The 14,226-nt window shown below is 38.7% G+C and overlaps 1 protein-coding gene across 3 annotated transcripts in view; it reads right to left on the bottom strand.

Moving 5' to 3' along the window:
• WIPF3 (WAS/WASL interacting protein family member 3) overlaps window positions 1–14,226 on the bottom strand; it is a 38,169-nt gene that overhangs the window by 8,222 nt on the left and 15,721 nt on the right. For all 3 annotated transcript variants that reach the window (XM_053949275.1, XM_053949259.1, XM_053949267.1), the window contains exons 3-4: window positions 1,785–1,917; window positions 1,056–1,184 (exon numbers count right to left, since the gene is read on the bottom strand). In XM_053949275.1, coding sequence (XP_053805250.1) covers window positions 1,056–1,184; window positions 1,785–1,917 — 262 coding nt within the window. The remainder of the gene's footprint in view (window positions 1–1,055; window positions 1,185–1,784; window positions 1,918–14,226) is intronic.

Genomic DNA, 14,226 nt, shown 5'->3' with positions numbered 1-14,226 from the left:
AAACTTCAACTCCACGGATAAAAGCCAAGTTTTTAAAAGTAATGCCTCAAAGGCTTTCTGGAAGGCACAGGTTCTGGTATTTCCTTTTTAACAGCAAATGCCTGAAGACTCTTGAACTTACAAAATACCTTTTCCTGAGTAAATGTCAAGGATTTATCACAAAGCAAGATGTTAAAAAAGGCATCTCATTCAACACTCACATAGTCTGATAGGCATGGCCATAGTTTAAAGAGCAACTCAAAGTAGTTACTGCCACTGAAGCTATGTCAAAAGCCCCACCACATACAGTGCTGTGCATCTTTGGCTTGCCTTTTGGGAGCAAAAAACCTTCAGGCAGAGCCGAATTCTGTCTTTCCCTACAAAAACGTACTTTGCTCTGTGCTGCCTGAGCAGGCACCAGCTGCTCAACAGAGCCAGAGGTCATTACTGTGACAATAAAAGTCATCCCTCATTGATACTGGCACTTCTTGAGGTGAAAGCAGCAGTGGGGCTCTCCATGTGCCTTCCTCCTGTCATTGTGAAGCAACAATACCTTTATTTTTCAGATCAGTAAATTACCTTGCTGGATCAAAGCTATACTCTATAAAATCCAGAGAGCAAAAATCTTAAATATGAATCTTTAAACTAATACCCAAGACTGTAATACCATAGAAATACACACTAGTGGAGGGAAGGAATATGACTTTGCCATTTGTCCTGAAACTGATAAGCTCAGATTTCAACATTGTATTCAAGACACAATTAAAAGTTTTCATTAAAATAATGTAAAAACCTCAGCTAAAGAAATCTATTTAATCTCTTTCTTACCAAGTGTGGAGATAGCATTTTATTTACATTTTAAGGAATAAGGCACCTGAGATCTAGAAAGGTGGCTTCAATCACATTATTAATTGAGCACTCCATGGTCACATGATGAACTAAGCATTCAGAAAAAAAAAAAAAAAAAACCCCAACAAAAACCCAATAAAAATCAATCAGTAAAGCTAATCCCAAAGTACTTTTCATCCCAAATTTCTGCCCACCCAGTTCTGCTTTCATACAAATGAAGCCTTTACCTGTCATGTCCCTCTGGCCTGCTGGTCTGAGAACAGGAAAGCCACCAGCAAATAAACCTCCCAGAGGCTGCTGAGAGCCACCTTTATTAACAGCTGGGTTACCTCCATCTCTGTTAGCTCCTTTGGGTTCTGTTAAAAAGAATGAAAATGAAGGGTATATCAGAAAATCATTTCATCTTTGCCCTGAGACTGCTAAGGCTTGGTGGCAGCAGCCAAGACCAAACTTTTCCCTGTACTGCTATACAGGAACTGCCATCCCTCTCTGACCTGTACCTTGGAGCACAGCACCCTCTGGTGCTCTTCAACGTCATGCAAATCGTGACACCAAGAAGTAGCTGTGTTAGGCCTAATACTGAATTTATGTCACTAGAATTTTTCAGCATTTTTTTGTTCTTTTAATCTAATAAAGAACAATTCTTCTGCTAGAGCCAACAATTCCCACCTAATTATTTTATTGAAGTGCTCTCAAGGATTTATTTTGGAACAAGGAATGCCTGTTAAGGTGATAACCAGTTGGAGACTTACCATGAAGTGCTAACAGTCATTGATCTCAGAGCAGGATGCACGTTTAGAAAGTGTTCCCTCCCGCATCCTAAAGCCATACAATGATCCAGACTTTTGCTGACCTTCAAACCTGCCCTTCAGTATGAAACTGTCCATCTGACCTCCACCCACACCCGAGGCTTCAGCAATGCTCCCCCAGGGCCCTGCTGAGGAGCCACTGCTCACTTTCAATCTGTGGTGCACTGCGGTCGTTGATTTGGGTCACTTTTCTTAGGCGAGTTCCCTGCTGGATATCAGCCAAGAGTGCATTTCGTGCTTTCTGGTCTTCCTTTCGCAATTTTGGTATCTCTGAGCTTACCTGTTGACAGTAAGAGCTTTAGATGGGAGATACAGACAAAAAATGCATGTTTAGAAAGGATACACAGGTAAACATGGGAGAGAATATTTGAAATAAGCCCTCCCTGGCAGCTGTCACTCCCAAGCCTTTGAGTCGAATCAACAGGAACATTTGGTTGTGCAGGAGGCAGGAAAGCTGGAAATTTAAATATAATACAAAACTAATCCTAGTTGTGCTAATGCTGTTGAAAGCAAGTTAGGAGGCATGCTTAAATGAAATGTGACCTCATTTGGCCATTTATGGCCTCTGTCCCACAACGCCAGCTCCAACTTCCTCTGTCAGCTCTTATCATAATATTTACAATGCTTTACATCAAAATTTTTATAAGTCAAATTATAATAAATATCTGTTTTATCACTTTTCTTAGGAAAAGAGATAAATGCATGCTGCACTTATATTTGAATGTGATTATTAACTTCTTTAGATTGTCTCTCTGTACTGGAGATTAACATCAGTTTAAGTAGAATGCCTTTAGAATAATACAATTATATTTTAGTAATGTTTCTATCCTAACCAAGCTTGCTAAATGTAAAGTTGCGGTTTAAAGTTTTTTAATAAAACAAACGAACAAAATTTATTCTTTATTCTTATTTCTTCAAGTTTATTGTTATATATATTAAAAAACCATATCTTTAAGAAAATTGGATGCTTCACTTTTTAAAAGCAGATAATAAACAGCAAAGCTGTTATTCCTAAACCTATTGTGATTAACAGAGCAATCTAATAGAGGAGAATCTTCACATCAGAGGAGCAATGTTCTGCTTGCTTCCAAAATTCCCAGAGGTTAGCTAACTCTCTAAAGAGAACGAGTACCAGAAATGTTTCCATAGCCCTTAATTTTAGCATCATAGCTGTAATAAAGCTGAACAATACCGTCACACTTGAAAAAACCCCCAAAAGCAACCCAGCTTGGTAATGCCATTCTGAAAGCAAAAGAGAAACTTGAAAACACTCAACCAGCTGCTGAACTAATAACGTGTTTTATTAATCCCAAGTGAAGAATTCTATCAGTACGATATTATTCGTGGTTATTTTCGTACTTGCTAAAAAAATCAAAACCCAGCCAGTGGGATTTGCTACGGCCCACTAGATGGAGCTCCAGACCGCCGCTAACGCCGCCGCATTCCCGAACCCTGATGTAAAAACTCGGAATTGCAACCTGCTGATATGTAACCACGTGTTATTTTAAAATGTTCGGAAAAGCCCCACTGTGTTACATTTTTCTCGTTTGAAACAGCGCTGCCTGCCCTCGTACTTGCAGAGCAGGGAGTCCCACTGGCCATTGCGAGGCCCCAGAAGAGCTGCCTGTGTCAGCGGTGTTAGACCTCGTACGAGCCACAAACCATTTCCGCTCCCCTTCTCTGGAAGCTGACAATACTTACTGTGAAAAATGGAAATACCATAACTGGAACAAAGGTGATTCCCTTCCTCACAAAAGCTCTTTACCAGTATCTTCAACTTCTTGTCTCTTTACTCCCACTAATGACTTTGCTGTAGCAGGACAAGCAGGATCTAGAGGGATCTGATCAAGAGCTATGTTTAAAATTAGATCCAGCAGCTGTCTCTTTCATTTCCGGGTTCAAGTGTCCTTATATTATGCCAGCTGTCCACTTCACCTCCCAGATCTACTTCTCTGGGCAGACAGGCTATTGAATATAAAGTCTTGATATCCAGACAGCTATTAAAATAACCCACTTGTGGCAACCTGTGGCAAGTGACCCATGACTTGATATCAGTGTAACACAAGCAAGACAAAAATTTGTGGCATAAAAGAGCAGGAAGAGTTCTGCCATTCCGTAATGCAGCATAACAAGCTGCCTCTCTCTTAGAGCAGATTCCCTTACTCCAAACATAACTCCATCCCATGCCCCAGCTGTTTCTTCTTCCTCTTCATGTGTGTAAGAGATTCAATCTTCTGTGCCCAGTCTGGTGGACTTGGATGATTGATTAGCTGCTGAGTAGCTTGATATGGATTCTCTTTTTCCATTACAAAGTCAAGATGGTCTTGGGTGTAGTGTTGCCTGGTTGCACGGCGGTCAGAGCTCCTTTGGATTTCTTGTTTGCTGCCTGCACTCCCAAGGCCAGTAATAATCCTTGCCAAGTAGCATTTCACCAGGTAAGCTACTGGTGTCCAGCATTTGCAAATTCCTGGATTTACCGTATTGTTTTTTGAGACAACCTTCCTTTCTTTGATGAAGAACTAAATCTTGGATTCACACTCATGCTGTGCTTGCAATCCGTAGCACAAGCACAGCTAACAAACATGCAAGTTCTGCATTAAGAGAAAAACAAAGAGGAACTCTTATGGCAGTCAAATCTTCAGCTCTGATCACATGCAATAGTAGTGTCTCAGCAAGAAGACAAATACATTTTAAGTCACAGAGGGAAAACAGCTGCAAGACAAAAGATGTAATTCTTAGGCTACTTTCTACCCCACCATCTGCAGGGCAGCCTCATTTATTTACAAAAAGAGAAACATCTCAGTATTTCAATGAAAATCAGAAGGGAAGTGGAGAAGAATGCGAAGATCATTTGTTTTATCAGATGCCAGAGCTGCCTCAGGTAACACAGAGTGAAATTAAATTCCATACTTTATTTACAGGAATTGGTAAGGGAACGGTGGGTTCTCATTACCTCAGCAACCACTAGCTTATTCTGCTACTATTTCAGACACAATGAATGTCACATTCAGTACATAGAAACTAGAAGAATGGAACAAACCACACATGTAAACAGCCTGAACATAAGAATTACTTCCTTTTCCTCTCACCCAGCACCACCATGTTTTGTCTTCAGTGTCTGAAATTACACACTCAGCTAGGATATGCAGTAAAGTACAGGACTAATGTTTAGGCTGTCAGGTCTTCAAAATACCTGTAAATAGGAAAATTCCTTCAAATCATTTTTTTTAGAGTGATGTTTCAGACTGTAAATCATCAATGTTGGAAATAAACATTTCAGAATTTGAAGCTGGTAACTTAGACTAGTGGAAATATGAATGAGGACAGCATGAATATAGAGAGAGATCTAAATCACTGCAGCTTGAGTATTTGAAAAGAACAACAAACCAAAACATGTTTCCCCACTGCTGACATGGAGGGGTGAAAGGAGAAAGAAAATGCACAATATAAAAACGTCAAATGTAAAACTGAAAGTGACTGGATTACAAATAATAGTCATATCTCTGAAACTAAAGCCTGCATTCCAAGTCCCACAATCCTGGACCTGGAAGCAAGCTGGAATTAGCAAGTATGACAAGGAGGGATAGTATACTCCTCCAATATTTCTTCTCCTTTAAAAAAAAAAAAAAAACCCAAAAAAACCCAAAACAACAAAAAACCACAAAACAGTGTGAGCAAAAATGGAATCACAAGCTCGGTTCTAGTCTCCGGATTTTTAAAATTACATTGTGGAAACCTGGAGGTGCAAAAGAAAGAGCCAAAGCAGTGAAAGCAGTGTTCAAAACACTGGAGACGACAGCTCAGATTTCGGCACCTCTGTTTTGACTGTCAGCACACCACAACCTGTACTGGGAATGGTGGTGAGGACTCAGGCAGCAGAGACAGGCATTTGATGAATTAATCTGAGATGCAAACAGACAAGCCACAGACAGCAGCAGATTATCAATCTCTTGATAATACTTCAGATCAAGGCTGGATCCTCTCTGGCAGAAGTGTTTTTTGTGAAGCACAAGTCACCAGGTCCTGTGCAGAGCTACTAGGTGATGTGTAGTACCCTGTGCTGGAGGGACAGTGGTTTGTAGCAGCCTCACCCAGTTAGGAGTTCTGTGAAAGTGGATTGTTTAGTTTAGAAGAACAACTCTCTATTTTTACACTTTCTACACATGGACCACTCCAGGTTTGAGCCTGAATAATCACAATCTTAATATCCTAAATTGAGTTGTATCAGACAAATTAAGAACGGAGAGACTTTTTCTAGGGAAAACTGACTGAAATGCATGGCAATGAGCTCCATTTATGACTACACTCTGCTGTGATATTTACATCACCTTCAGAATGTCATTTGACATCCTGCAAGACAGATGGGCGCATTGACCTACCCTCTGGGCTCCTACGATACTTAAAATGTTTAAGAGAATTACGTGCTCAGATACTAAAGTGATGTAAATGCAGAAGGTACCAGCCATTTGAAAAAGTTTATATTGATACTAATTATAATCTTCAGTTTTTAAAGAGTACCCCTGCACACAGAAAAGGGAAAATCCTCTGGACTCTGGACAGGTAGTTCAGTCACAGTTCATACATACTGTCCCATAAATGGCTTGTATTTACTCTGATTTTAAATATGCTCTTGAATGCATTTGGAAAGTACTTCAGAGTAATACAGATCTACATAAATAGGACAGCTGCAGGAAAAATGTACCTCTAGCCTTCTGGACCACCCAATAGCCAGGCAGTCATGGGCCTTTCTTTCAGAGTAAACCCATCAAATGATGTGAAAAGATGATCCAGTACTAGAACCCTAAATTAGATAGGAGCCATAAGTAAGATAAAATAAAGCATTATTCCATCCAAAGGCACTATATACTTTTACTCAGAGAACTTAATAGTACTGAGTATTTACACTTCTAATGTGCAATGAATTGTATCATCATAGTATATTCCTTCTCCTGGTCACATTTTACAGGAAACACTGGGAAGACACCTGTGAAGAAAATTATTTATCTGAACTAGATAAAAAACTAAAACAAAAAAGTCAAAATATATTTAGCTTTTCCCTAATTATTTTGTGAGACATATAATGATAACATTAATCAATACATTTCACATCAGAATTTTATTATGAGCAGAATGAGAGCTCTCTCTTTTGCTGATAATATATATTATTTCTATGAATCTGGTGGAAATTAACCTTCTTCTCTCCCATTACCAATTTTTCCCCCATAAACAAAATCCCCCATATTCAATGCAGAGATCAAGCACAGGTACTGGCAGAAGGCAGAAGCAGTATACATTTTAGTGGAAAAAGAGATTGAGGAAACCCCTTGCTTTCTTATTTTTCTCTGCCATGCTCAGCCAAACTTGCACAGATCCAGGCTGAGGCAAGTGATTTTCATCACTGCAGCATGAAACACCTCAGGTTTGGTTTTTAAGGAAGGGAAAGAGTGCAGCAAGATAAAGACTAAGCAGAAAGCTCTAGGATAAAGGATATTTGATCACAGAGACAAATATTTATGGGGGGCTGGGGGGGGGTGTAGGAGGGTTTATGTTCCTGAGCCAGTCCTGGCCTTCTCTGTCATGATTCATAGACCCAACTTAAACTAAAAAATGTGAGAGAAAAAGCTTACAAACGTGACAATGGACAATTAAAACCAGCATCTAAAACAGCAGGAAGGGCAAAACAAGCAAGAGCTGTGGAGGCACTGCAGTCAGTAATGTGATAGTGCCAGATCTGGTCAAAGAAAATGTTTGTCAATAATGAGAGACAACTGAAACATCTAAACCTTTAGTAAAGGATGTATAAAGCATCAAGAAAGAGCAGAAACCATTGGAAATATAACAAAATTCTCCAAATATTATTTCAATATTATTAATAACCAAAATTCTGGTGTAAACAAATACAGATTTTTCAGGAAAGAAGACAAAAAAGGTAAGCTAGCTGCCTAATGCAGTATGTGCGTCATGTCAGAGATAGCTGAGCATATGAGAGAAAAATACAGCTTGTTTTTGGTTGGTAAACCATCTGAGGAAGCATGATGAGTGTTCTTACTACCCATATGGCACCACAAGACTTTCCAAGCAGGGGAGCATGAAGGGATAGATGATGACTGGGTCCCCATCCAGCCATAAATCTCCTACTCCTTTGAAGGAAAGCCAGGCATTGGGTTGATGTTCACAGCAGTCTGGCAGAGCACAGACCTCGAGTAAGGGGCCTCAAAGGGCATGAGTCTGTTAAAATACCCTTCTGGGACCACTGATGACAAAAAAGAGTGGACCAAGAACAGGGGAGACCTGCTTGCAAGCAACCTACTCTGTAGCTTCCTTCCACTTAACAACAAGCTGCTGACCACAAGTGTTCCATAAGGAGATTTCTGTAACCATCAGGACTAAGGTATTTAAATGAATTCAGCTCCTCAAAGACTGCATCATTTTCAAAAGCAGAACTGTCAGAAAAAAGTAATATTGCCAGTAAGATGCCAGAATAGTCTAACAAACTACAATGTCATAACTTTTTATTAAAAGAATGAGGTTGTTTTGGTACAAAGTAAAACATGGATGTTGACCAGAAATCTCAGTGTAAGCTGACCAGCATGTCTTCCTTGACATAGCACAGGATTATAAAAGTCATCTTTGTAGCTCAGCATGAAATCTGAAACTCCAGAGGAATTTGGATCTTGATTCCAAGGTCAATCCACTATTACTAGCTTAGAATTATGCCAGGAATTAATGATTTTACATTTGCAGCAGAAACAGTTTGCCCGGCAGGCAGGAGCGTTGCTTTTACAAAGAATTCTCAAACCAGCAGCTAAAGTCTCTACCAGGAATGTGCCAAGAAAAACAGTAGCAACAAAAAGAAAGAGCGTATTAAAATAATAAACCCAGTTTCCAGCACATCACAAACAGGAGTACTGTAGAGAAAATCATTGTCATCCTTCTTGTATTTTCATTACATATGCATCAAGTGTGGTTTCACTCATGCACTGTCAAATACAAAATAAAATAATCCAAATAATACGCCTTTCCAGTTTAAGGAAAAATCCAACAAGTCTCAACAACAAAGTAGATGTGTTCTTTTATTTTATATATTTTAATAATATTTCTGCTTATTTCTAAACAAGCTTGGGAGATCTGGTACCTGAGAGTTTTGGAGAGGTTTCTGGTACCTCAGTTCACAAGAGAGCTCTGACCTCTGATTTAAAGCTTTTTAATTATGGGAGACCTCACCACAGTGCACGACTGCACCTGCACAGTCATTTGCAAGATCAGAGCCACTTCTGTGTTTCTGCTGTAGAATAGGACAAAACTAATTAATTCTTGGCACCTGATCTGCCTGGGCAAACGTGGCACTCTCTCAGCCTTCTAGCAAGCTGAGCTTCAAATGCTTTCCATGTGAGGGGTCACTCTCCAGCCAACTTTTCTGAGGGAACCCACATGACGGGACCTGCCAAACAGCTTCCTGGCAGCTAATGAAATCATTGTTTCAACAGAATGACAGAACCAGAACTTGACAATTCCACCTACACCCAGCTCAGCACTGATTAAACATGATCTCAGCCTCCATTGCACAAAGTTCTGCAGTCTTAGCCTGCCAGGTTGAAAAGGTCAGCGAGCAATGTGTGTTCTTAGATAGGCTGTGTCCACACCAACCTTGTTTCTCAGCTCCCAGCTAGGGAAGTAGTACAAAAGTTGTTACAGATCCCTTCCTGGCACTATAGCCACCACCTAGTCCTGGCTTTAGTCCCAAATAGTGAGGCCTTTCAGTGTTAGCAGAGCCTGGTGCCTGCTCTGCACCTGCTTGAAGCTACCACCACACACAATGGCAGGGAACAGAACAGCATAGCAGGAGCAACTTTCTTCTAAATCTATGTTCCCAGTGCTCATTTCAAACACCACCAGGAATCAATGTCACTGCACCTAATAAACCCTCTGCACCTTATGCTAGCACTGCTGTATCGGATAATATAAAATCTTGTATACTATAGGGTTCAATTGCTCCTGCCTCAAATGGAGCAGGGGGGGGTTATTCACTAGGGTGTACTTAAGGTTTTCCAGTGTGGGTTGCTAGATTTCTGTACAGGAATACAAAAAATGCAACAGAGTAAGTAGGATCATTTGTACCTGCTGAGCTTTTCTGCAAGTATTTAACTTTCTGACACCCACATTTTAAATGTAAATTCTGACTATTCTTGTACTAAAAGAAAACATGCAGTAACAGAAGCCACCAAAATGAAGGCAGTATAAAATTTAAACTACTCTAAAAGTGTTTCCCAGCAGTCCAGAAAGATCACAAGTCAAATACCAAAAATACCCTGGGATTGGTTTCAAAAGCTAATTTTGAACTTAATTTTTTGATTTCTAAAATTTTGGGATTCAAAGTCCCATGATAGCCTTTGCATCAATGAAAAGAAAGGGAAAACTCTCTCATAAACAAGAAAATCTGAGGGCCTGGCATTGCAATGAAAATGTCAAACAGTACAAGGATGAAAACATTGCCATAGGAGCTGGTGACACTAGCATAGCAGTGTTTATTCTCTCTGTCTACCATAGCAGAGTCCCCAGAATGACAAGGGATACCATGAGTAGTGGTAACAAAAATTTCAGCAGGTAACAACCTACACACATCACAATTTAATCTCTCTCTAAGAATGCTAGGCTATTCCTCATACCCACTTACCTGTGCAGAAGCTACTGATTATTCTGAAATGCCTTTTAGCATCCACACAAAATTATGGTTAACCCAAGAGAGAATAATGAGAAACTAGCATTTCTTGCACTCTCACCTTCCAGCCATTCAGAGAACTCCTGCTATAATTTTGAGTTCTCTTTTAATTAAAAGGCTAAAAGTATAATATTAATTGACAGATGGAATTTAATATGTAGCCACTGCATACACTAGAGATGGGGCACTGACTTTTAAGGGCATTATTACTTTGTGATTAGAATGGTAAATTAACCTATTAGTTGTCTGCAGCTAGGCTGCTTCTGGTACCTGGGCTTGATCATTCACAGCTGGTAAATCTACTCTGCAATTTCCATAGTGGTATATTATACAGATGAAAAACAAAGAGAAAGAATGCTCTTCAAATGCATTCCACTCAGACATGTAGAACACATGACATTATGAAGAAACCTACAAAACAGAACTCTTTATCTAAATACATTTAAAACGGTGACATAAGAGTTCTCAAGTGAAGCATTCAAGAAGATTAGCACCTAGGAACTATATGCAATCCATGCCCCTGTACCTGTCCAGATGAAACAGAGCAATGCCAGCCTAGTATTTATGTTTTTTTTTTTTTTTTTCATCTTCCCCATATTTCACAGCTCCCATTTTTCCTTTCTGTATTTCTTGACTACAAGAGTAGAAGGCTACAGCAGCAACACTTTGAGACACCACAGCTATGCAATCCCAATTTTCCAACAGCTGAAAATTTAGTCAAATAAACCACACAAAGACACAGCATTTTTTTTTCCTACATGATTGACTCTCAATTCTTTATGAAAGCAGACTGGTGTGAGATATGATATATTATTAAAACACTTTAAATCAGTATCCTTTATTTTTTCTGGAACAAAGCACTCAAAAATTGTCCAGCCCTTAGCACAGTCTGTATGATGAGTCAGTCACCAACAAGATTACCAAGCCTGCACTTTCTCTCACTCTGGTGTGTTTTACTTATCAGCAATAAATATTGTGCTTTAGTATCTCCCTAGGCTCCATGACAAAGTACTAAATATGATCTTACAGCTCAGATAAAATTTTAATAAACACATTCCTAACTATTTTGCTATTGGCCCCATGCAGAATGCTTTCTTTCAGTATTACACTTGCATGTCTAGGGGTCTGAATAAAAACTTAAGAGATTACTTTAATTTTAAAATAAATAATTAGCAAGCATGACCAAAAATTTATACATATGAGGGCTCATTTGTGCACATTTGCTCATACTATATTTGGTAAGACCAAATCAAAATACCATAAATCATCATTATCTTCAGCCAAGATGTTTTACATATGCTGTTTGTTCTCTTTCCAAAGAACAGTAGTGCTAAATGTCATAGGAGCAAAACCAACTCCCACACAACTTCAGATGAGCACTGTAGCTCTCTGAATTTCTTATGAAGGCTGAAGGAAACAGCTCAGCAAGATTTTCAATCTAACCACTGCATAAAGGAGGGGAAAAAACCATCCCCCCAAGGAAAACTATCAGGTGATGTTTTTCTGAACCTTGGAAATCCTTCTTCTGTGTAAATTATGCTTTTATCACACATTATATCATGAGGAATTGCCTTTCTGAGTTTTCTATTACAGAGTAGAAAATAAGAAGAGAACAACAAACTTGATAAACACTGACAGGTTTATCTACAACAGTAATTCTAGTTTTAATTTTTAAAAAATTTTAACAAAATAAGAATGAGGTAATCATTAAGATTAATTTACATTAAGATTAATCTACATGCTAGTCTAGCATTCATCATTGCTTCAAGTTTCATATTTCTATCATCAAAATAAGCATATGACTTTCTCCTTCTACTATCCTTGTTTCTAGTGTGCCACAAGGCAGCAAATAAACACCTGGTGCTACTTTATGAACTTTAATCATCTGATCCATTGTGATTTTGGAGGTTAATTTCTATGCTAAGACTTTAATCATAACAATTCCAAAGAGAACAGAAGTATTTTCTTAAACTCCACAAACATATGAATCACTAAACAAACATTCTCTGAGTAAGGCACAACCCAGCAGGGCTGCTACACATCCACACTTCCTCCAATATTAACATTTTAATAGGTGATGACTGATCTTAACATTACAAATTCATATATACAGAGGCCACACAGCAGTAAGCAGCCTTCACTGCATGTAATAAGTGAACAGGGTTTATCAAAGCAAAATTCTCTCTTGATCCTTTTCTTGGAAAATGAAGTAGAGAAAAATTTTAATCCATCTCAGTGGTGACACCTACTCCAGAAAATGTGACAAACCAAAACTAACCTGGTTGCCTCATATGCCAAGCTTAAAGACAGGAGTGGTAAAAGAAACAGAGTGAGAATAAAATGAAGTTTTCATGAACAGAAAGCTTTAAAAAAATGCCAAACCTACCACCCTCTTCCCCAAGAACACCAACAAAAACTCAATTAAAAAAACCCACCTTACATGACATGCCCATAAATTAAAAGAGCTTTAGAAAAAGCCTCCTCTCTAAGTGTACTTTGTTAAGGTGTAGAGGAAAAGGGAACATGATGAGAATTTAATTCTGTAAGCCAGTGCCAGAAAATACATCAGGGCATAGTTTTATTCTGCCTACTCACCCCTCTAATCTCTATCACCTCCAGAAGGCAGGCATTTGAAGACCTAGTCAATGAATCTAATCAGCTATATTTACATTTTGACTCAGCCACCTACATCTGCTATAGCAGACATCCCACCATTTTCTCCTGAGAAATCCAGGAATTTGTTTCCTTTTAAGTTTGGTCTAACAGCCAGTAGCTTTTTGGCTGTTGGGCACAGGTGGCTCCTAGTATGTCTTAAATACCATCTCCAAATCACTTTTTATTGTCTTGTAACAACTTTTGTGAAAAAAAATTCAGTACAAGTACTTACAGAGTACCAGCAAATCCAAAAGTTTTAGGAAACAGTAGGAAAAAGGCCAAAAAAACACTAGGAAGGAACTTTCTTCTGCCTTAAGAAGGGGTTAGCAGGACAAAAAAGTTATGTGCCAACAGTAATTAGAATTTCCATGAAGTAAGGACTGCAAAATTATTTGGGATCAAGGCTCACAATATTCACAAAGAAAATGTGCAGAGAAAAAGATAATGCAGTGACTACTTCTACTAAAAATCTCTTGATAGTGAAAGCAAGAGGAAAGTATGGTTCTCATCCATAACTAGAAAAGCAAGACAAGTCCATGATACCCCTGCAATACAATCATGAAAAACTACATGAAAACCCTAAAGCCCCCACCTACACACAGACATTTTTTTTTTATATAAATCACTTAAATTAAACTAGTGGCTCACCCACATATTAATAGTAAAATGAAAATCTAACTTTTAATTGCTAACATGCAAATCTTACTCTGATTTAATCATATCAGTATAATAAAAACCACTGTGCTGTTTACTTTGGAACTTTTCCAGCTGTTGGCCGTATAATAACTTATTTCCTTTGAAGGTTTTCCTTAAAGCTATATGCCTGTTAAATTTTTCCTTCTTCCATCCCCTAACTGTAGATCTAGCAGCTGTAACAACAGCTGGGCAGATTAGCAACTGTAAAAGACAAATGCCAATTTCTAGGAAAGGGCTTTCCAGTAAAAGAAAATAGGGTCTGAAGCAAGTTTCTGCAGACTCCCCAACTATAAGGTTTTACTCTGTAACTTGGCACCAGCTGGAGAGCTGTCTCTTACTCTGTGCTTCTGCTGAATTCACCAGGCAGATTCCTTACCCTGTCTCTCATTCAGTTATGACAGGGAAAAAATAATTTTGCTGTTGCAGAAAAAACAATGTCCTGCCACGCTATTTTATTAATTATTTCTGTTTATCTTATATTATTTCTGTTGATACTCTTTTTAGTATCAAGACCTATTA

The sequence above is a fragment of the Vidua chalybeata genome, chromosome 1 (assembly GCF_026979565.1).
Source record: "Vidua chalybeata isolate OUT-0048 chromosome 1, bVidCha1 merged haplotype, whole genome shotgun sequence".
In the NCBI taxonomy this organism is placed as follows: domain Eukaryota; kingdom Metazoa; phylum Chordata; class Aves; order Passeriformes; family Viduidae; genus Vidua; species Vidua chalybeata.
This window is presented reverse-complemented; position numbering and strand designations above follow the sequence as displayed.